Source organism: Ceraceosorus guamensis (genome assembly GCF_003144195.1).
Source record: "Ceraceosorus guamensis strain MCA 4658 unplaced genomic scaffold IE81scaffold_8, whole genome shotgun sequence".
In the NCBI taxonomy this organism is placed as follows: Eukaryota; Fungi; Basidiomycota; class Exobasidiomycetes; order Ceraceosorales; family Ceraceosoraceae; genus Ceraceosorus; species Ceraceosorus guamensis.
This window is the reverse complement of record NW_020290003.1, coordinates 168,754-189,324: the sequence shown is the minus strand read 5'-3', so window position 1 is coordinate 189,324 and position 20,571 is coordinate 168,754. Positions and strand designations below refer to the sequence as shown.

Sequence of the window (20,571 nt, the reverse complement as noted above, 5' to 3'; positions counted from 1 at the left end):
GACCGATCGACCAGCCATTCTCGTCGTTGGGTTGTGAAGAATGTCCGCAAAAGCTTAGGTGGAAGCGAGAGGATGCGGTCGTGTGTCTGGGCAAGAGAGTCTGCCAAGTAAGATCCAGTTTGAAGGGAGAGAGTGCCCAGGGGAAGAGAAGACAGCAGTGGAGAAGTGCCTGGTCAAGAGACAAGAGTCGCGAGTGACGAGTGGGATGGTGATGTGAAGGCGTGCGTGTGTGTACGTCTGTGTGTAAGCTCCGTCAGCAAACGCGCAGGACGGAGCGACTCGTGACTTTCTTCCCACGCGTACATATAGAGGACGGCTGAGGACATCCACGTGGCTGTTGGCGTCCCCGGCGCGCCGCCATCGCGCGCCAAAGTTACAAGTCTTGAGTGGAGTCACGGTCATCATGCAGCCAAAGTCGCAACAGTCGTGAGTGGTCAGTGAGTCTGATGAGTTGTGAGTCTTGAGTCAGGCGCCGTAGATCAGGGCTCACGACTTTTGGCTCGGTGTACCATGCTTGATGCTTCCCCATCACATTGCATCCCACCACTCGCTTCGGCTCCAGATTGCCTAGGCTTGGTTCCTACTCAAGTGACTGTTACCGCGGCGGACGTCGCCTGCAAGCATCGGGCAGGATGTCGACATGTCCTCGATGTGCACTTCGAGTCCTTGTCCCTCTGCGCAGGCGTGAGCTGTGCACATGGAGAAGAGCGGGAGCAGACGACACTGTTCGTCTCACACGGCTTTTTGTCAGGCGATCATCAACGAGCGCACAGTCTCCCATACACGGTCCTCGCTGCCGCCCCCGCTCTCTTCAAGGAGCATCCCTCACTTCAACATCGCAAGCTGCTACCTCGACACCCTCCACACCGTCCGTCGCGGGACTTGCAGCTGTCCAATCATTCTCTGACCTGTCAAATGCGCGGCACGATTCTCGGCAGAATAAGGTGGATGCCGTTTGCAAGTCGCGGGATGCGGGTCTTGACGGGCATGGCTTGAGAGAGGATGAAAGCTGGAAAGGCAGTTCGGACAGAAAACGGTCGGTCAAGGCCAAGGACGTGGCGAGGCAAGAAAAACATCAGCAGAGCATTGTGCCAATTTTGTATCTATCCAGCAACGCTTCGTCGCAGCAGCAGCATCCATTCGATTTGCATTCCGATATCACGGTCAAAGGACTTCGATACATGTGTCAAGAGCGCGCTTCTTCCGACCCCCTCTCCTCTTTTCAAATATTCGACAGATTGCTCAGATTTGTTGGTGATCATTGGAGGGAGAACTTGGTCAGGCCTGCAAAGATACAGGAAGCTTTCAGGTTGATGGGTGGGTTTGCGAGGGAAGAGGAGCAAGTGATGAGCATGTATGAGTTGATGAGGCAGGTGGCTAGAGCTATGAGTCAGCCGTTGCTGGTCGGAGATGGTGCGGATGATATGGGTGAGTCGACAGGGCGCGATGCTGTGCTGCGCTGCGCTCGCCGGGCCGATGGGACGAGAGGATGCCTGACTTTTTTGGGCTCAAATCTCGATTGATGAACGACTGACCGGAACATCCCGCCTGCCTGACTGCCCCCGACAGTGGAGAGCCTGTGCACCCTCGGCTTTCCAGAGTTGGCGTTGGATGCTCAGCTCAAAGAGGGCGACGGAAGCTGCGCGATAGGCTGGAACATGTCCAGATTGTACTTTGCAGTGTCCACAATGTTTGTCAAAGCTTCTACTGGCAAGCACGGAGATCAGGATCTGCTCAACAGTGCAGGATTGCCAGGCATGCCAGAAGCTCAAGATGCCGACGATTTCTTGGAGAGGATTATCCAAACCAAAGGAGGAGATCCGAGGACCGTGCGGTCAATCTTTAGTCGAGAGGTGACTTCACATTCTTCCGGCGTAACGGACGCGATGCAGGGAGGATGGATGAGCGCTGCGCCTATCCGAAAGACGGGAGAGAGCATGCAAGACTTCGAAAAGAGAACGGCCAGACTTGGAATGTTTAGAAGATTGGTGCCGTTGGTGTACGTCAGTCCTTCGGTCAGGTTGGAACATCGAACATCCGCGTTCGAGCCGTACGATCCCTACATTCTTCTGATCAGCTGCGCCACACTCATACAAGCCGATCCAGCGCGCAAGAGACTCATCCACAGGATGCTCAGGGCTCTCAATGACTCGATCATTGCGTACGGCAATTATTCGAAAGCGCAAGAAAGAAATGTGAGGGATAGTTGGAAGGCTATGAGCAGATCTCGACAGAACATCTTGACTTTTGAAAAGGCTTGGGGTCTTGTCAAACGTTGGATGGATGAGAACGATACGAGCACGGATAGGGAAGCGTGGAGGAAGGGCGACTGGTTCGTGTCGAGGGACTTCTTTCTGTCCAGATTCCAAGATTATCCGCTTACTAAGAAGAGCGAGGCTGTGGTCAATAGACTGTGGAAATCGACGTGAGCTTCGACGACGACGATCTTCCGGGATGAGATGCTGTATTTAGAGGCGCATATGTAGCATAGTCACCATCATCACACCTGTATGCATCAGACATTGTAATACATCCAAAGTTGTAATCGCGTACTACATGTCGAGCTAAGCGCACCAGCTGCTCTCGGAACGGCACTGTTTTCGCTCGGGATGCACCCGGCCGGCTGCCGTGGTAGAATCACGAATGCGGATCTGATCATACTCGTCATGCGTCCGTATTGGAAGTGGAGTCCTTTTTGCCTCCTCGATCTGAATGTCCGAGCGAATGGTTTGGCGCTATCAAGTCTCTGATCCTTTGTTTCTGTGCCGCGAGGGAGGTCGATCGGAGCGGGGCAAGAGGAGGAGAAGAGAGAGAAAGTCGAAAATCAGTGCGTCTATCGCGTTTGCCTGGCCCAAGATCAGCTTGCTTGAGACCCAGAAGAGCGAAAGGCGATCTTGGAGCGCGGCGCCAGGCGCTACGCTACATGCTATTCGTTGTCCTCCCTAAGCACCCCCCCCCCCTCCCCCCCCTTCTTCTGACCTGCCCACTCTGGCACACTCAGCGCAAAGGCATACAATCAGCATACATGAACCTCCATCGCTCACCAACACTTTGACCTCCGGAAAGCCTCCCTCGGACTTTCGATCGCTGATACATATCGTCTGGTTGTGCGAGGTGATGATCCATACCCTGAACCTTCCGGCCGTCTCATCCATCGTCATGGGTATGAGCGTGCTGCTCCTCAGCACGGCACCACCCGAAGCTTTGGAAGGCGCCGGTGTCGATGTGGATGTTGTTGCTGGGGGTGGACTAAAAGTGATGAGGAGTTCGGTCTGCACCCAACTGGCTCGATGGAGCCATCTACAGCGATCGCAGAATTCGATGATCAGACTGGGCGTGGTGCTGCTGGACGAGTTGGAGGCTTGAAGTGGGGCTGGGAAGTCGTAAGAGGGAATGCTGAGTGGCAGATCTGTTGGTGCCTTTGAGTCGGGCAGAGACGATGGCACTTGGCTCGATACTGTTGTAGAGCTCAAAGATGTGGGGTCTTCTACGCTACACGAAACGCAGTCCGATTTCTCTTCACCGCTCGCCCCGTTTGAACTCATTCTGGAGTCAGAGGCTCGTTACTGTCTGCTGCAGTTGTGCAGCGAATGAAGCGAGAGCTAGCGAGCACGCAGGCTTTTGTTGTATGCTGGGATGGTACTTCAAAACTTGAGCTCGACGTTGTCGTCGTCGATATCGGACACTTTTTGAGTGCAGACCAGTCGCAGGCAAGTGGATCGCGGGGAGGCGTTGCCGGCAGTGTTAGTGTTGAACGGATCGAGATCGAGTTGAACCTTGACGGAGCGTGAATGGATTACAAGCAAAGATCGAATCTTTTATCGATTTGAATCGTGGATGTTGTTGTGAGCGCGACTGTTGATCAATGTCAACCTACTCCACATTCAACATTCATGCACACGCAGCAAACGTCTTATCGCAACCCGCGCAGACATCCTCACGTGATCGTAATTTCGCTGGTTCCTATTTTCTGGACGAAATTCATGATTCCGACTTCCCTCTCGCTACATGGGGATGGTTGAGCGAGTTCGAGAAGATGTGTCGCCGTCAGCGTCGTGACCGGGTCCGCATGTGCTTCAGTTGCCTGCTGGAGTCGTGAGTCGACTGGGCGACTCGCGTTCGACAATCTTGAATAAGAAGCACGACGCGTGAATCGTGAATCGAATCAAATCATGAATTCAAGATTGTGAACCTGAATGCGCTCCGCATGCACGCCTCCACTTGAATTCGGCCATACACATACACAGCAATAAGCGTGCCACCAAAGCTCGGAATAAGATGCGGTGACACGATTCAAATTCTGCCGTGATGAGAAGCGCACCGGCAAGCGCAGAAGCGGCACGTTGTTTGCATGCCAAGCACCCATCTATCCCGTGCGCTCGGCGTTCAAAGCATGGACATACAGTCGTGAGTCAAATTTAAGTGCAGTCCGCTAGCTTGCGCGCCTCTCGCAGATCTCATCAGTCAAGTCACAGTTTTTGAGTGTGAGTAATGAGCGAATACAATCGTCTTCGAGTCTTGTCTCTACTCCTAATTTGTGTAAGGAGCAAGCTTCGCGGCTTGGATGTCATCTGACTTGATTGACACCCGAAAATGAGCTTCGAGCTAATGTCTGTCTGGTCACCTACTCAAATCAATTGAATTGACTGTACGTAGTCAAAAGTCTTGAGTTCGAGTGTGAGTCGAACGTCAAGAGTTGCTGCTGCTGCTGCTGCTGCTGCTGCTTGCCGCTGCATGCACGCATGCGCGCTGCAGAGCGCGCGAGCTGTCAAACGTGCGCGCACCAAATTCAAGTCGCCGTATAGATCGAGTTTCGTCATGATCGATGATAGCCGCCAAGCTGAAATCACAAATCACACCCGCGCGCGAATTTTGAATCTGAAGCGTGAACGTTGCTGGACGCACGTACCAGATTCGGAACGCACTTGATTTTTTTTCAAGAACCTTTGCTTGTCGACTGGTATCCAGAGACTCCTACCCTTGGTATCTGTCCAAATACACCCATCACAAGAACTCGGGGTTGGACCTCAGCAGCCGTTCACGACGGACCTGGCATAACGTACGCACGTGGGACGTCGCCCTCGAGCTCATTTGCTAAGAAGCGCGCAGACACATGGGAACACGGCGGAGCGCAGCGAACACACACAGAGGACACATCAAGTCGTGCTCCCAGTCTTTCAAGCCATCATCACTCTTGACATCATCGACATCCGACAAGCAAGAGCAGACTTGCCATCCTTCACTTCATTTCTGGACGTCTCGGGCGCGCACGCAGCATCGGGACCTCTTGCTTCGAAGTTGCTCAGCTGCGCGTGTGGACAGCACACAGCCCGCTTCTTCATTAGCGCAACCCGATCCACAAGTGCACGACCATCCTGATTTGGCAAAGTCCTTACCGCCCGATGCCAGCTTTCCATCATGGTACGCCCACTAAATGGCAACGCCAAGGCGAATCAGGCGCTAGGCGCACCTTCAGCTGTTGGAGTGCGAGTGAACATTGATACGCAAGGAGGAGTGGCTCAGGCCAGCTCAGAAGGCGCTTCTCCGATGTCGACTTCGCCAGATCTCTACAAGCCACAGATGCTTCATCCAGCCGATTCGCCAGGCAGAAGCATAGATGCCACTGCCCGGCCCACTCGGCAAGGAGCCAGCGCCGCAGGGGTGAGCCAGCCCGGTGGAAGTGCTGCGAGCATGCTACATGCAGCATGGAGCTTGGCTGCTGAAGCTAGTGCGAGCGCGGACGGCTTGGAAAGCGTCTCGACCGCTCTCAGAGGTCAAGCTGCTGCTGTGGTCGCCAAAGCCGGAGCTGGAAATGGCCGAACTGGTGTTGACGCCGGCGCTGTTGGAGGTTCGGATAGCGTGGCATCTGCAACCCTTGGTGTGGGCAGCGCTGCTGCTGCGGGTGCGATGGCGGGCACTAGCGAGGCGATGGCTCGGAGAGCGAGCAACTCTGCTCAATACTCTGCTGCGCTCTCGGCCCAAATGTCGAGCGCTCTGCAAAGCAGCCAGAACAAGGTTGCGACGGACCCCGTTTCCGCAGTTGCGAGCGGATCTGGCTCTTCGCCGGAGACTGTTGCGACGGGACAACTTGAAGCAACGCCAGCCTTGATGCAACCAGAATCGCCTCGTACTGCTCAAGCCCAGGTTGGAGAGCTAGCAGCCCGCGCCGCATTGATGGAAGGCGAGAGCCAGATGCGGGTGGTTGCCATGTTGCAAGCTAGTATCGGTGGCAGTACGAGCGCACAAGAAGCTGCTATCATGTTGCCTCCTGCTAGCGTCACAGGACTTGCAGCTCGAAGAGCCAGCGCCTCTGCGGCGGCGGCGGCGGCAGCAGCAGCAGCAGCAGCGAGCAACTCGACGGACACACCAATCCGACAGACTACACTCGCTGCTGCCCAGAACAGCGCCGTTTCTTCTAGCAATGCTTCCACTGTTCCCTCTTACCTCGACAGATTGGGCCTCTCGCACATCAGTCTGCCCACTTCAGGCTTCGAACAGGCGTGGGGCAGACCGGCAAGAGATGCTGGTCAGGCACAGCCATTGAAGAAGGGAGAAACGTCTAGCAGACATTACTGGGATGCGGGAGATCCCAGGATGGGCTTCAATCTGGCGGGTGTTCCAAGCATGCCTCGTGAGTAGCCAGCCTGTGCGACCTAGACGAAGAAGCCCAACGAATGCTGAACCTTCCGCAATCAATGACACATACCAGTCATGCCAACGCCACCGCTACAAATGTTGCCGCCTCCTACGTCTCCGCACCATGCCAGGCGCGGAGGCGGAGTCGACCTGCCGACGACACCATTCTTGTCATCTTCGAACGAATCTCGAGGTCATCATGGCACTGCGCATCGCGTCGTCGGTAGTCCGGGGTTGAGCTCGACATTGCCGTACCCGTTTCAGGTGGTCCAGACACCTGGGGGAACAGCAAGAGCCGGCTGGTGGGTGCCTCCCGAACATGTCGCGCCCAATAAAAGGAAAGAGGTGGAGAAGCTCAGCGAAGGCGCCTTGGTTGCGCCACGTCTAACGCCTGACCCTTCAGCCACAACATCATCATCGCCATCAACATCATCAGCAGCTTCCGAGGGCGCCAATGTGCATGCAGTGCCTACTGCTTCGGCGTACACTCATCATGTCTCGAAGGAAGATCTTATCTCCACAACTGGCACTCGAGGCGCCTCCTACGTTCATTCATCGTCCAATCAGACGCAGCAGGACTTCGCACCTCCAGTCGAGGTCTTGCCCCTCTTTCAGCCCGCGTGAGTATGGCTAGCTGAACTTTCTCTTGGTTGTGAACCTTGCTTCATCCCAGTCTTTGAGCGTTGTCTCGAGTCTCACGTGCACCCAAGCATCGTCACGACCACGAGCGCGTGTGCGCGAGAATGTGCTGGCTTCAACGCGGAAGCGTTCTCGGCCGTTCACTGTCGAGCGTGTGCGGAACGCCTCCGCCGGCTGTACGGCACAGGTACTTGGTCGTGGGGCTGGGTGCCCCTCGCCAAAGGGATATCTGGCGCAGACGCACGGCTGTTCGAGGCGTTGGGCAACCTAGGTATCCGTCTGCGCCCCGCCCCAGCCAAATGCGGTGGAGAAGCCAGTCTAGCTGTGGCGATGAGCACGCAAACTTTGATTTGCTTTGCTTCATCGCCACGCAAACTTTGATTTGCTTTGCTTTGCAGCGGCAAACGCCACCGTTTGACAAGACGGGTTTTGAAAAGCTGCGACGGGCCCTGATCGCCGACTCAAAAAAGGTCAGATTGTAGAGTCTCGGCGACCAGCGCCCATGCAGCGCTTCGTGTCGCACATCTGTTTCGTCTCGGTGATCTTCCGATCGCTGCCCAATCTTGTTACTCTGTTAGAGGCCTGCTCTCATAAGACTGTCGTCACTGGCTGTTCGTCCCGAGCGTCCAGAAGCTTCTTTCGAGGGAAGTCTTTGTGTTTGCCAGTCACCATTTCGCTCCATCCCAACGCGCAGGCGTTTTCTCTACCTGTGCACTTCATGTGCACGCAACACAATCGCAAACGAGTTCGTCATCATGCTGACGAGACAATCTTAAAACGCAGTTATCGAGTGCTTCAGCCGGACGAATATGCTGTCCTGGCATCTGCGGCTGCGTATGCCACGGCGGCACTCACCACGACGACCAGTGGCGCGCCATTTGATCCCACCGCACCGGCCGAAAGAGCGCTCAAGGGCGATGTGGTCATGGAGCGCCCCCTGAGTGCAGAAGAGCAGGAAGCGATCGCTGTGCAGCTCAGGGCTTGGGCCGGGTTGCAAGGACCTGAAAAGCAAGCGGAAGCGAGGCAACATTTGGAGGAGCACCAAACTCAGATATTTGCACAGCAGCAGCGCATGCAGTCTGAAGCTCGACTCGACCCTGATGCAGAATCTAAGCTCCAGACTTCGAGTCCTCAGCTCTTTCCGCCCGATTTTGCGAGCCATTATAGAACGCAGCTGCGCGCGTTGGCCGAAGGCTACTACACCCGCTTGCACCGCGATGGACTGGCTCGAGATCACTATGCGCCGCACGCAGCCGAGAGGGCATCCTCCCTCGCTGGTCATGCCAGGACATCTGGAGCGTTATCGTCCACGGCTGTAGCCACGCATCCATCTCAGCTGGCCGCATTCGCGAGCCAACCTGGTCGCCCAGCGAGAGGAGACTCGGGAAAATGCTTTCCCGATAGCGCTTTTCAACCGCCTCAGGTCACCCAGCCTGCATTGCATTCAGGGCGACAATCTGTGCGAGATGCGACAAATGCCGGTCGCCCGGTCAGCTTGGCCGAAAAGGCCAAGGAAGATCTACGCGTCGCGCAAGATGATCCAGGCACTCTGAATGCAGATGCATCGCCGCTGCCAAGACAACAGCAAGATCTCGCAAGAGAGGGCATCCTGCCGCAAATCCAGCCAGTCGCGGGTCAGGATCCGCTGGACCTCATCTCGGCTGCGTCGTCGGCCGCTGGCGTCGATGTGCACTCTCCAACTGTGCGGGATCAGCTTCTTCAGTACGCCCACGCGCTCTACTCGAGCGGCACTACCGCAACAGCACAGCAGGGACAGCAGTCGTCGTCGCGGGGCGAAGATGGGCGAGTGACCAATGGACATGCCCAGCAACAAAGCGAGAACGCACCTGCTCGCCCTAGTGCTACTTTGCATCCTACACTGTTGCCTTTGCTACACACCTTGCACAAGCTGCATCCCCAGCATCTGCCCACCCTGCTCTTGCTTTCCTGCGCTTACTACACGTCGGGCGACTTGGCGGCTAGCTTGCACTACAACAAGCAGATATTACGAACGGATCCCAACTACGTGGAGAGCATGTCCAATATCGGCACCACCCTTCGAGCGCTTGGACGTTGGCGAGAGGCGGAAAGCTGGTGGTGGAGAGCTGTTCGTCTGCGACCTGGCTATTGGGATGCCTACGAGAACCTCCTCGGCGTGCTTTGTTCTCCACAGCAAGCAAGCGAGGAGGAACAATCCGTTCGAGTTGAAGAAGAGCGCGTGTCCCCATCGACCGAGGACATTTCGCGGCATCACGAGGGCCAGCAAGATGAGAAGTCGGGTACGGGGCCGCGCTTCCGAGAAGCTTTGAGGTTGTGCGAGTTTGTCGAAGCTCATGTGTTCACGCGCCGCAGCGATCAGGATGGTAGGGACGCGTCGAGAACGCGAAAAGTGCCTGGTGGAGATCACCCCCAGTGCATGCCTCAGCATCTACCCACGTCGCAAGTATGCCGGCTCCAAAATTTGTTCTACGCCAAGGGTGCGTCACTGAGAAGTCAATGTTCTCCCAGTTGATCCGCTTACCCACTTCCCCTTTGTCAACAGGAAATCTCAAGTACGTGCTGCCCGAGGCCGGTTTAGTGCCTGCAGCTCGCGCTTACCAGCAAGCGGTTGAAGTGGTCTTGTCGCCCTCGGAGTCTAGCGCACATAGTTTGCGGGATCTGGCCGTGGCGACTTGCGTCGCGGGTCTGCTCTCGCTTGGCACGACGTTGCCAGGATCAGCCGCTGCTCAGGCCGCGAGCGAGGTCGCATTGTCAATCGGACTTGATCCCAGTGACTCGACGCAGACAGCTTTGGTCGCACAAGGCAATTATAGCCAGCTCAGCTCACGCGGAATCCTGGGCGCAGTGCGCGACTCGGGAGACCGCATCGTCAGCACGCTCTTGCGACTTGGTGGAGGTCAATTGCCGATGATCATGCTGCTGCCAGACTCTGCCGTGCAGCTTAACCGACTCCTGTTTGCTGAAACGGCTGGTGCGCTACCTGCGATGTACTCTAGCTCTCAGCAGCAGCGCCAATCGCCTGCTAATCAGCATCAGCAGGCCTTGCAGCAGTCTGCTCAGACCACCAGCACCATCCTCTTGACGCTAGCCAAACTGTTTCAGGATGCTACCGCCAATCCGACTGCTGGATCTCATGGACCCTTGACTCTCGGCGGCATTCCAGCATCAACATCGCTCTTGTTGCCACTGTACTATCTCTCCATCTCGCTACACCCATCCGCCTCGACCGCGAACAATCTTGGTATCTTGCTGTCCTCCATTCCCGTCGTGACTCACATTGTCAATGCGACAGGCCAACGACAACAACTGAATGGACAGGCTCTGGCACTCCAATACTATACATATGGCTTGCAGCTTGATCCCAGTAACGCTCACTGTCACTGCAACCTAGGCTCTCTACTCAAAGATCTTGGACACATCAACGAGGCCATCCAGATGTACGAAAAGGCGGTTCAGCACAATCCCACGTTTGATGTCGCTTTGGCCAACCTCGGCAATGCTATCAAGGATCAAGGCAGGACGCAAGAGTCGGTACAGTATTATCGACGCGCAGTCGACGTCAATCCCCGCTTCCCGGAGGCGTTGTGCGGCCTCGTCAACGCGCTGCTTGCCATTTGCGATTGGCGCGAGGTCTATTCCGAGAAGCCGGAGTGGTCCGGCTGGATGACTGCTGTGAGGTCTCTCCTCACAAAGCAACTGCAGGATGGCGCGAGCTATGGTGTAGGCGCTTTGCAAGCTACTGCTACGCTGGAAGGCTGGGTTGACTCCGTTCAGACATCTCTAGGCGATCGGAGGAAGAGCGTACAGCAGCAGTGGACTGCTCGCTTTGAGCCATTCTTCCGCTCGCTTGATCGCGAACAGGCCAGCGTGAACGAGGGTTCCTTCGTCATTCGCCTGATTGAACGCCTCCTGCGCCGGATTCAGCGTCGCTGGTACCTCAGCAGATATGGACACTCCGTACGGGTGCCTGCGTCTGAAGCGCAGCCCCATATCCAGCCACAAGCGTCAGACGTGCAGCAGTATCCTCGACTGGCTTTGCCTTCGTGCCTTGTGACGCCAGCAGTCCCGACGGTCCTTCCGTTTCACACTTTTACATTGAAGATCCTTCCACGCCACATTCGTCTCATTTCTCATCGCAATGCGCTTCGACTCACACAACAGACCCTCAGTCAGCAATGGCTGCCAGCACACGTATACCCTCCGCCACCGCCACCAGCATCAAGACTACGGATCGGCTACGTATCCTCAGATTTTAACAATCACCCGCTCGCGCACCTCATGCAGTCTGTGTTTGGGATGCACGACCCGCAACGCTTCGAGATCTTCCTTTACGCCACCACGGCTTCGGATGGTAGTCCCTATCGACAAAAGATTGAGAAGGAGGCGCAAAACTTCTACGATGTCTCCACTTGGTCGAACCAGCAGATCGTGCAGCGCGTCCTGGCGGATGGTTGCCACATTCTCATGAATTTGAGTGAGTCTTGCAGGTCTTCACCACGTCTTTATCGCTTTACGCTCACGAATTCCGAATCCGGCAGATGGCTACACCAAGGGCGCGCGGAATGAGATCTTCGCTGCTCGGCCGTGCCCCGTGCAAATGGAGTTCATGGGATTCGCTGGCGGTCTGGCCTCGGGCTGGATCGACTGGCTGATCGTCGATCCAATCGTTTGTCCCCCGGAGCAGACAGCTGGCGACCTGTGGCGCAAGAAGCGAAGAGAGGCCCTGGAGCAAGGCACGGAGCTGGTTGCGCGCCCGACGGATTTTGCCGGCGATTTGGATCCTGAAGAACCGAGCGATGATTGGATGTACACAGAGAGGTGCGTCTACATGCCAAAGTCGTACTTTGTCTGCGATCATCGTCAAGGCTTTAGAGAGCCAGAAGAGCGTCGCGCAATCGACGGCAGGGTCGTGCATCCCCACGAAATGTCTGATGAGGAGGCGTGGGCGGAAGAGGAACAGAGACGTTGGAAAGCCCGCAAGGAGTAAGTCTTCGCGTGAATGAAGGCGCGTGGACCTAAGCTCATCCTCTTCGGCGCACAAACGTATAGGTTGTTCCCATCCATTCCAGACGATTTCGTCATCTTCTGCTGCTTCAATCAGCTTTACAAGCTTGAGCCGGTGCGTAGGATATTGCCCCAATTGTGCGACTCGTGTGGCTGACTCAACGAATTGGGCAATCTATAGGAGGTTTTCAAGGCATGGCTGGAGATCCTGAAGCGAGTGCCCAATTCCATCATCTGGCTGCTACGGTTCCCAGCGGCGGGCGAAGTGCACCTCATGCGGGCAGCGCGCGAATGGGCCGGAGACGAGGTGGCCTCTCGCATCGTCTTCACCGAAGTAGCGCCCAAGGGTGTGCATATTCATAGAGGTCGTATCGCAGACTTGTTCCTCGATGCTTGGGAGTGCGGTGCTCACACTACGAGCGCCGACATTCTTTGGAGCGGCACGCCGGTGCTCACCTGGCCCAAGCACTTGCACAAGATGTGTTCTCGTGTGGCTGCAAGCATCGTGCATGCCACCGGGCATGGTGATCAGATGATCGTAGATTCTGAAGAGGCGTATATCGAGCGTGCAGTAGCGCTCGCTCAAGAATTACGATACGAGTACTGGGACGGCGAGGGTAAGAGACTACCGGCAAGCGCTTCTGACAAGCAGGTCACTGCCGAGGCATTGTGCATCAACACTGCAAGCGGTGCCGCACAACCCCACGTCGCTCCTCAGCAACAACAGTCGCAGGCAACTTCAGACGGAGTGCCGGCTGCTCAAAAGAAGGGCGCACCTGGGCAGACTACAGAGCAAGCACCAGCGAACGTCAAGCAGAATGCGGCCAACGCTGCGAATGCCCCCACGAGCGAAGAGCTGGCCGAGGTCAGTCCACCTCGTTCGCAGATCCTCCTGAAAATTGGCCCGCAAGCGCCTGCAGGAGCAAGGACGCGCAGAGGAGCTGGAGAGCTGTCCGACCTGCGCCGCAAGCTGTTCCTGGAGCGCGATCGAGATGGAGGTTTGTTCGACACAAAGGCTTGGACGCGCGCGTTGGAAGCTGGCTACGAAGAAGCTTGGAGGAGATACGTTGCTGGTACGGATGTGGAAGATTCGCCAGAGTGGGAAGCCCTGCCTGAGGATGCGCCTGAGAAATTGAGCGCGCATATATGGGTGCCAGACGGATGAAGCGCAACTACGATGCCCACGCAGCACCTCCCTCCACATTCCTATTCAGCTCGCCACGGACACTCGAGAACTGCTGTCGACGCACTTTTTTTTACAGCTACCTGCCAGCTCTACACGTAGAACCATCTTGCACGCTGCTCCCGCTTCAGTAATAACAGATTCCAGAAATTGACCCTCTCGTGTGGTTCACTCTTCCTTCAACTGAGATGCAGGGCTGCACGATCGCGTGGCGCTATGAATCGATCATTGGATATTGACATCGACTTCATGCACCTTGCGCAAGCGATCATGCAGAAGATAATCAACGGGCTCGTCTCGCTCCGTATTCGTCAGAGACGGCTCGCTGAGCCGTGTGCTGGGCTAGGATGCCATGCTAGTCAGGCGTTGGAGGGCAGCATCAAAGGTTTCTCGATCTCATCCCTCTTCTCCTTGCCCTGCAGTGCCTCGACGATTGCAAGACCAAAGTGAAGCGATGTTCCCGGCCCTCGACTAGAAAGAATGGTAGTCGGCATGGGGAAATTTTGTTCATGAGCGAGCGACTCAGCGCGCGAGGCCGTCCCTCCTGCTGCAGAAATACGGATCGGTGCAGACTTGGAGACTCACCTAGTGATGAGCTTATCGCTGACAACCACGCTATCCTCCTTGTAGTGATACTCTGCGTCCAGCTGATCCTTGACGGAAGGATGAGAAGTGATGGGACTATCCTTTGCTACTCCTGCTGCTTTGATAGCTAGACTGCCTGCGCATATAGCAGCCACCACTTTTCCCTTGCCGTAAGCGGCGCTCAACAAAGCTTGAACATCCTCGTTGGCCGAAATGGTGGCTGAGCCTTCATTCCCTCCTGGAACGATGAACGCGTCGTACTCTAGCGCCTGATTAGCGACACGAGTGCAAACAATGCCGATGAATGAAAAGACGATCTGAATGCTCAGCAAGCATGTGGACGATAGGACCCGCACAAACGAAATGTCGAGGATCGCTCCTCTCCCTCACCTTGCCAGCTAGCTCGTCCAGCTTCTTGTCCGGCTTGATCAGCACGCCTCGAGAACACTTGACTAGTTCGGCAGCATGAGGATCTTGAGCGTTGTGGTTGGAAGAACCGACATGGACCGAAGTGACTTGTACGCCCCCTCTGACCAGCACATCATACGTGGCCACAAACTCTGTTTCCTCTGCGTATCCGCGCGCCGAGCGAGAGAGGAGGATGCGAGCGCGTGAGCAGGAGGAAGATGGCGTGAGCGAGGATGGATGTTTGGGGCAAAGTAACCCCCCCTTTGCCCGCAGCCCGCACCTGCCATCCCGGCGAACTCATTGCCAAGACTCACCTGTGCCCTGCGCAATGAAGATCAATGCGCGTGGAGCTGTCATCCTTGCAAGCTGCGGGATGCAAGGGCAGTCAACTGGACACAGGACCGCGTTCCCAGCGCTGCTGTGTTATCGTGTCCGATGGAAGCCAGTCGATTGGCGGGGTTGCTAAAGTGGTGCCTTGATGAATGAGATGAGGAGGCGATCAAATGCGTTTCAATTTGCGACCGGATGCGGACGACGGTTGAGATGGTAAAGCATGCAATGAAGGGCGCGTTCGAGTTGGGAAGAGAGATGGAGCGGTGCGATGCGATGCGATGCGATTCGATGCGATATCGATGGGCGAGAAGCACCTCATGATCACGAGTCACGAATGATGGAAAGGACAGGACGCAGGGCTCAAGCTGCAATGTGAATCAACAGTCGTGAGTCGTGAGTCGTGAGTCGTGACTCTTCTGAACTCGCGACTCGTATGTACACTCACTCGCGACTCGCGACTGTTGTCTGCATGCTGCATGAGAAGCGCGAAACCCGGCACCGCCTTAGCGTGGTACTCGCGGCCTCCACAAGAAGGCTGATAAGCGAGCTTCTGGCGCTCATTCGGTGGTTCACGACCCCGTGATATTCTCGATTGGACGTGGCATGCAGTCAGCATGTTCTCGAAGCAGCATAGCGGTGTGCGGTTAGGACTCTTGATGAGATCTAATCAAGAATCTTGAATCAAATCATAGAAATAAAAGAAGTGCGGGATCATCACAATGTTGGGGGGAGGGCCTACCGAGAAGGACATCGGGCCTCCATGTGGAGGTCAGGTCATCCCCAACCCCGGTATTTCATAGATCGGCGTGCCCCCCTCTCGACTTCCCGAGTCGGCAGCCAGTTTGAGTGTGAGTTTGAGTGTGAGTGTGAGCAGGAGTCAAGAGTCACGAGTATCAGTCAAGAGTGTGAGTCAGTGTCAGTGTCGCTGCGCATGCGCATGCGCTGGTGAATAGCCTCACAATCAGGAATCAAAAATGTAAATCACTCGGACTTCTTGACTACTCGATCAATACACACACTGCTTTAAAAAAAAAAAAACTTTCGCAAAAAGCAAATCAAGAATCAGTTTGAACAAGCGCAATTCGATCGCGGACGATCCGACGGCGTTGGATTCCGAAAGCTCGCTCCCTCTTGAATCACTGTGAATGAAATCTGTGCAGAGGTACCGCGACAGGCCGCCATTAAGTAAAAGCATTCGTTGATTGTTGAATGCGCTTCGATGTACTCATTGACTCTGGACTCGTGACTTGATATTTGCATCCTCCAATCACATCCTACACTTTGACTCATATTGCAGCGCAGCAAGTCACGGCCGCAAGTCGTGAGTCAAGAGTCGTGAGTCGTGAGTCGCGTGAATTTGTGTGTCGAGTTGTGCGACCGAGTAGCTGATTCAAGATTCAAGATTCAAGATTCATCAAGATTGGGTCAGATCATTTCGCGCCGAAGCGGTGGGCTGCTGCTGTGCGCGAGGCCGAGGTGAGGTGTAGGTACACGACGACGTATACCGTCGGTATGCGCGTTGGCTGAATCGATAATCGCGTGCATGACAGGCTCGGTGGAGGATGTCCGTGCGCAGTGCGGTGCGTTCAGCCCACCCGCAAGCACACCAGCAGGCATATACGTATAAAGCACGGCCTGCCTTCCAAGGCCACGCAGCTCTCCCTCCTCCCCAAACCCGGATACCATCCTGCAGCAACTCACACACCAAGACATACGGTTCAACGCTCACTCGCACCACCGCATTCAACACGAACATCGAATCATCATGGTAAGTGTCCTATCCCCTCTGGCTGGTTGAGACGATGCGCAGCTCGACAGTCACGAGCCACGATTTAAAGTCCCTCTGACCATCACTTGTCCCCGTCGAATCCCCTCCCACGCGCGGAACACTCGCATCAGTCGCTCGTAGGCCAAAAGATTCCGGACACCGAGTTCTCCCACGTTCCTTGGAGCGACGAGCTCTCCAACGCCGCGGCTTGCGGTATTCCGGAAAAGTACCGCACTACTCAAAAGTTTGCGTGAGTAGACATCATCAAGGGTCTAGAGAAAGGTTGGTAGAGCGCAAGCACAGATCGGCTTTTGGGATAACAGGTGCGAGGCCAGCACTTGTAGCTGGCAGGATTCTGATGCGATGAAAGTAATCGAGGTCGAGCTTGATGCGCACACCTTGAGAGCACCGTCAGGCCGACTACCGAGTCCAAGGCGGTCAACGTCGAGAGCCGTCGCACGCACTCTCGACCTCCAGAATAGGGAGCTCATGTCCATTGGGTGCACGCCGCTCACACAGTACTTCAATCGCTGACGCTCTCTACTCCACGCTTGCACTTGCAGAGGAAAGAAGGTGGTCATCGTTTCGGTGCCAGGTGCATTCACGCCTACTTGTCATGGCAACCACATCCCAGGCTTTGTCAAGAAGGCCTCGGAGTTCAAGCAAAAGGGTTACGAAGTGATCGTATTGGCAAGCAATGACCCGTGAGTCTGATATTCCCATGTCCATCCTGTTGGTCCCCCCAACAACTCCCGCCTTTACGCTACGTCTGGTATACTCACGCCACTCTGCATGGGTCCTGGACGATTCGCTTCCAACTTAGCTTTACAATGTCCGGCTGGCGCACTGCTCTGGGAGCCAAAGGAGAGCTGGAATTCGCCTCGGACCTCAATTTGGAATTCAGCAAAGCACTCAACGCCACAGTCGACATGACCAAAGCTGGCTTTGGAGTTCGTGGAGCTCGCTATGCGCTGATCGCCGATGACAACGTGATCAAGGCTTTCGATAGCGAGGAGAGGTGAGTGGAATCGGCGGGGGATACGCAGCTTGAACAGCATGGATACGACTGCGAAACGAGTGCAAAGCGCTGATCAGACAATTGCGCTCCCTTACGTGCACTCACAGCCCTGGAAATGTTGGTGTCAGCTCAGCTGAGGCCGTCTTCGGCAAGCTTTGAAGCAGCGCAAGAAGCGAGGGCGAAGGTAGTTTTGATGGCTTGATAGACGCGTGCGCTCGAGAAGGAACTTGAGCCTCAGCAGCGAGCAGCATTATTTCGAGTAGAAATCAAAATAGAAGTTTGTCGACACTCGGAATGTTCAGAGCAGAGTGTGTGCACCTTGTCTGCTTTCTGAGCTGCTGGGCCAGCGGTCGGATTGATGGTCCGAGCAGCTTTTCAGGTCGTGCTGCATCCGTCATTCGGCCATTACAGGTGTGCGAACTGACTTGGGCGCTGACTTAAGGATGGGACGATGTAGCCCGATGTGAGCAAGTTGAGCAGATCTAAGAGTCCTTGGACATCTGGTAAGACATTGGTTCCTTGCAGGTAACCAACTTTCCAAAACAGGCGATTGCGCATCCTTGTCCATTCGTCGCCAATTTGCACGATGACTATAGTTGATTGGATCACCTTTATCCGCGATTCGCGATCTTTGCGGGGTTTGATGGTGCCCTTTCAATGCATTTTGCGTTGCGATCGATTGGATGTGGAAATGTTGACCGTGGTACCTGCCTGCCGGTTCAGTACGAGACCATGCGGCGACTGCGTGGGCTGTTCTTGACGAGAAAGGTGCAGCAGGCGCACAGCGGAACAATCGCGAATGTGTACTTAGGCACGCCCTGCTGCTGATCATTCTGCGCTTACACCCCACTCACTCGACACCAACTCCAAAATTTTGTTGTCGACGCACCCGTCTGAACAGCCAGCACTCGTCAATCTAAAGAGTCATCGCGCTGTCTGCAATCGTCTTCTGTGCTTCAGCTACACAAACCCAAAAGCACTCGCGCGTACTTCTGAAGCTCCTCGGTTGCTGAGCAGCGGGGACCTGCGTGCGTGCGTGCACGCGGAGTTCATCGGCACTGTTTCCGATTGGTGGGATGGGCCAGGGGAGGAGAGCACGTATCCATCACGCTAAAACATTCACGATTTTGACCGCACGCTCGCTCCCAGCTCTCAAACGTTGACTGTTGATGCATGCTCCGCTGCAAGGCGGCGTCTGCGTGGACCCTAAGTCTGAGTTTTCTGTAAGCTCAAAGTGCAGCGCTAGCAGGTAATCCACCGCTTCTTGCACCGCTTTCCTTCTACTCCATCACTCGTGAGTGGCCGAGAAAAGTGAACAAGCTAGCTTGGGCTCGTTCGTGCGCCGGCGAATGCACGCTTTTAGGCTAAGGAAAGTCGGGTTGATCGTCTTGCTGACCGCCGGTGTTGCTACAAGTACTGCTTGCTTCCTTGTGTGTGTGTAGTAGGTAATCCGTTCAGCGTGCAAGTGCAAGCGCGCCCTCACCCGCGGCGCTCTTGCGTTCCTTGCTTTGTCGACCCCGAGCTAGAAGGAAATGTGGTAGCAGCAGCAGTGCAGTACACAGCAGGTACACTCGACCACAGAGATGACTTGCTTGGCCCCTGCATCTGGCGCACCGTTGGCCACGTTCGCCAGTCTGATTGGCCACACTCACGGCGGCAAAGTGCGATGACAAGACGGATGGAGCGAAGAGCAATGGGGCCCCCCCCCCCCCCCCATCAGGATACGTGATTGGATGGACGCAGGAGTCCTTTGTATAAGATGCGAATCCTCCTCTGAGCATCCTCCCACGCTCCGCACCGCCTTCACTTGCTCTCCTCATTCCCCCGCGCTTCCACCAACCCAAATCATCTTCCCCCTCCCACTCTGCTTATTCACGATGGTGTCTCTCCGTCTCTTGTCCTTGTCTGCCTTCGTGCTGGCCGCAGCCTCCGCAGCGTCGGCCGCAACGGTGACTTTCGACTGCTCGAGTGAGTGCAAAGACTCGGACGTGGGCAAAAGAACCTGAAGAGTCTACTTCAAACCCCCGCACAAGCTTGCTGACGCAGATGAGTCTCTCTCCCGCTTGCACAAACTGCCCTTGCCCCCCATGTTAGAGGTTCCCAACATTTGCTCGAACGATTGTTACGCCCTCAAGTGCGCAGGCAAACCCAGCACCCTTCACAGAAACTCTGCAGCAGCTACGGATAACCGTAATCACAACGCTTGCAAATCTCCCAATCGATGCTCTGGAAATCCCGACGATAGCAATTCTTGCGACGAGTACCCTTACGCTTCCACCTCCGAGGGCGGTGCGGGCGCAGTGACCCGTTGCGTTCCCGCTCACGAGAACAGCGTTCAAGGTGCGTTTTGCCTCCTCTCCCCCCTTCCCTCTTCGCGCGACTTTGTCGACAAGAACAACCCAACGTGAAATCTGCGCCGACACTCCTACGCGAACTAACCCCCATCTTCCCCCCCCCCACCCCCCTTTTCACATTCTATACCCCTTCCAGGTGGCACCCTCTCCTCCTTCTACACCCGCAGCAACGTGCAGCAAGGAGACGCTTACAACGTCGCCTTTACCGGAACTTCTGGTCTTCAATACTGCGGAGGCAGCTGTTCCAACAGCGGCAACGAGGTTCAACGCAGAGGCATGCTCTTCAACAAGCGTCAACAAGTCACCCTTCACGCCGAGCGCAGATTCAAGTTGGAAAATGGAGCAGAGATCCTCATGTTCGAACCCATCGCCAAGCGCGGAGCTTTCAACTCTCTCGTCGGTCAGACCGTGCACCTCAACGACGTTGACGTCAAGGTCGTTGAGGCTCTGTGAGCTGATGCCGAAATCCTATGCGATCCAACCTTTCGGGCTCATTTTCTTTCGAGTTCTTTTGGCGTCAAGGCCTGCAACGCTGTTAGCGTCGTTGATGTCCCTGATCGGCCTAGAGGACTTACATTACCTCTCTACACGAGTGTACAAATACATTAAAGTGTCCTATTTCCCTTGCTCAGCGTGAAAGAGT

At 55.5% G+C, this 20,571-nt stretch overlaps 6 protein-coding genes across 6 annotated transcripts; 4 read left to right on the top strand and 2 right to left on the bottom strand.

The window, feature by feature from the left end:
- The first annotated feature begins 392 nt into the window (after positions 1-392).
- Positions 393-2,525, top strand: IE81DRAFT_364565 (hypothetical protein). Its single transcript, XM_025516869.1, has 2 exons — positions 393-1,428; positions 1,570-2,525. The coding sequence occupies exons 1-2, from the start codon at positions 633-635 to the stop codon at positions 2,427-2,429; spliced, it is 1,656 nt and encodes a 551-aa protein (XP_025372027.1). The 5' UTR covers positions 393-632; the 3' UTR covers positions 2,430-2,525.
- On the bottom strand, positions 2,506-3,545 carry IE81DRAFT_310013 (hypothetical protein; the record flags this gene model as incomplete). Its single annotated transcript, XM_025512408.1, has 3 exons — positions 2,506-2,760; positions 3,045-3,202; positions 3,251-3,545. The coding sequence occupies 3 exons, from the start codon at positions 3,543-3,545 to the stop codon at positions 2,665-2,667; spliced, it is 549 nt and encodes a 182-aa protein (XP_025372026.1). The 3' UTR covers positions 2,506-2,664.
- Positions 3,546-5,308: 1,763 nt separating this feature from the next.
- IE81DRAFT_241267 (hypothetical protein) lies at positions 5,309-13,561 on the top strand. Its single transcript, XM_025511223.1, has 7 exons — positions 5,309-6,631; positions 6,710-7,256; positions 8,059-9,752; positions 9,818-11,749; positions 11,814-12,258; positions 12,325-12,394; positions 12,461-13,561. The coding sequence occupies exons 1-7, from the start codon at positions 5,419-5,421 to the stop codon at positions 13,442-13,444; spliced, it is 6,885 nt and encodes a 2,294-aa protein (XP_025372025.1). The 5' UTR covers positions 5,309-5,418; the 3' UTR covers positions 13,445-13,561.
- A 71-nt stretch (positions 13,562-13,632) lies between these two features.
- IE81DRAFT_241290 (DJ-1) lies at positions 13,633-14,964 on the bottom strand. Its single transcript, XM_025511224.1, has 4 exons — positions 14,770-14,964; positions 14,438-14,616; positions 14,048-14,364; positions 13,633-13,933 (listed from the first exon to the last, which is right to left on the bottom strand). The coding sequence occupies exons 1-4, from the start codon at positions 14,810-14,812 to the stop codon at positions 13,822-13,824; spliced, it is 651 nt and encodes a 216-aa protein (XP_025372024.1). The 5' UTR covers positions 14,813-14,964; the 3' UTR covers positions 13,633-13,821.
- A 1,117-nt stretch (positions 14,965-16,081) lies between these two features.
- Positions 16,082-17,818, top strand: IE81DRAFT_320833 (Redoxin). Its single transcript, XM_025513151.1, has 7 exons — positions 16,082-16,130; positions 16,191-16,264; positions 16,339-16,556; positions 16,688-16,806; positions 17,120-17,260; positions 17,380-17,574; positions 17,682-17,818. Exons 3-7 carry the CDS (start codon positions 16,554-16,556, stop codon positions 17,731-17,733), a joined length of 510 nt encoding a protein of 169 aa, XP_025372023.1. The 5' UTR covers positions 16,082-16,130; positions 16,191-16,264; positions 16,339-16,553; the 3' UTR covers positions 17,734-17,818.
- A 1,505-nt stretch (positions 17,819-19,323) lies between these two features.
- IE81DRAFT_320832 (hypothetical protein) lies at positions 19,324-20,523 on the top strand. Its single transcript, XM_025513150.1, has 3 exons — positions 19,324-19,542; positions 19,669-19,914; positions 20,065-20,523. The coding sequence occupies exons 1-3, from the start codon at positions 19,452-19,454 to the stop codon at positions 20,379-20,381; spliced, it is 654 nt and encodes a 217-aa protein (XP_025372022.1). The 5' UTR covers positions 19,324-19,451; the 3' UTR covers positions 20,382-20,523.
- The last annotated feature ends 48 nt before the right edge of the window (positions 20,524-20,571 follow it).

Coding starts and splice junctions, on each gene's coding strand:
- IE81DRAFT_241267 (XM_025511223.1), top strand. CDS start 5,419: ATGGTACGCCCACTAAATGGCAACGCCAAGGCGAATCAGGCGCTAGGC. Junction 9,753..9,817: donor AAATTTGTTCTACGCCAAGG/GTGCGTCACTGA, acceptor CTTTGTCAACAG/GAAATCTCAAGTACGTGCTG. Junction 12,259..12,324: donor CGTTGGAAAGCCCGCAAGGA/GTAAGTCTTCGC, acceptor ACAAACGTATAG/GTTGTTCCCATCCATTCCAG.
- IE81DRAFT_320833 (XM_025513151.1), top strand. Junction 16,807..17,119: donor CGCACTACTCAAAAGTTTGC/GTGAGTAGACAT, acceptor TTGCACTTGCAG/AGGAAAGAAGGTGGTCATCG. Junction 17,575..17,681: donor GCTTTCGATAGCGAGGAGAG/GTGAGTGGAATC, acceptor GTGCACTCACAG/CCCTGGAAATGTTGGTGTCA.
- IE81DRAFT_364565 (XM_025516869.1), top strand. CDS start 633: ATGTCGACATGTCCTCGATGTGCACTTCGAGTCCTTGTCCCTCTGCGC. Junction 1,429..1,569: donor AGATGGTGCGGATGATATGG/GTGAGTCGACAG, acceptor TGCCCCCGACAG/TGGAGAGCCTGTGCACCCTC.
- IE81DRAFT_241290 (XM_025511224.1), bottom strand. CDS start 14,812: ATGACAGCTCCACGCGCATTGATCTTCATTGCGCAGGGCACAG. Junction 14,365..14,437: donor TGGACGAGCTAGCTGGCAAG/GTGAGGGAGAGG, acceptor CTGAGCATTCAG/ATCGTCTTTTCATTCATCGG. Junction 13,934..14,047: donor AGCGATAAGCTCATCACTAG/GTGAGTCTCCAA, acceptor CATTCTTTCTAG/TCGAGGGCCGGGAACATCGC.
- IE81DRAFT_320832 (XM_025513150.1), top strand. CDS start 19,452: ATGGTGTCTCTCCGTCTCTTGTCCTTGTCTGCCTTCGTGCTGGCCGCA. Junction 19,543..19,668: donor GGTGACTTTCGACTGCTCGA/GTGAGTGCAAAG, acceptor CCCCCATGTTAG/AGGTTCCCAACATTTGCTCG. Junction 19,915..20,064: donor TCACGAGAACAGCGTTCAAG/GTGCGTTTTGCC, acceptor TACCCCTTCCAG/GTGGCACCCTCTCCTCCTTC.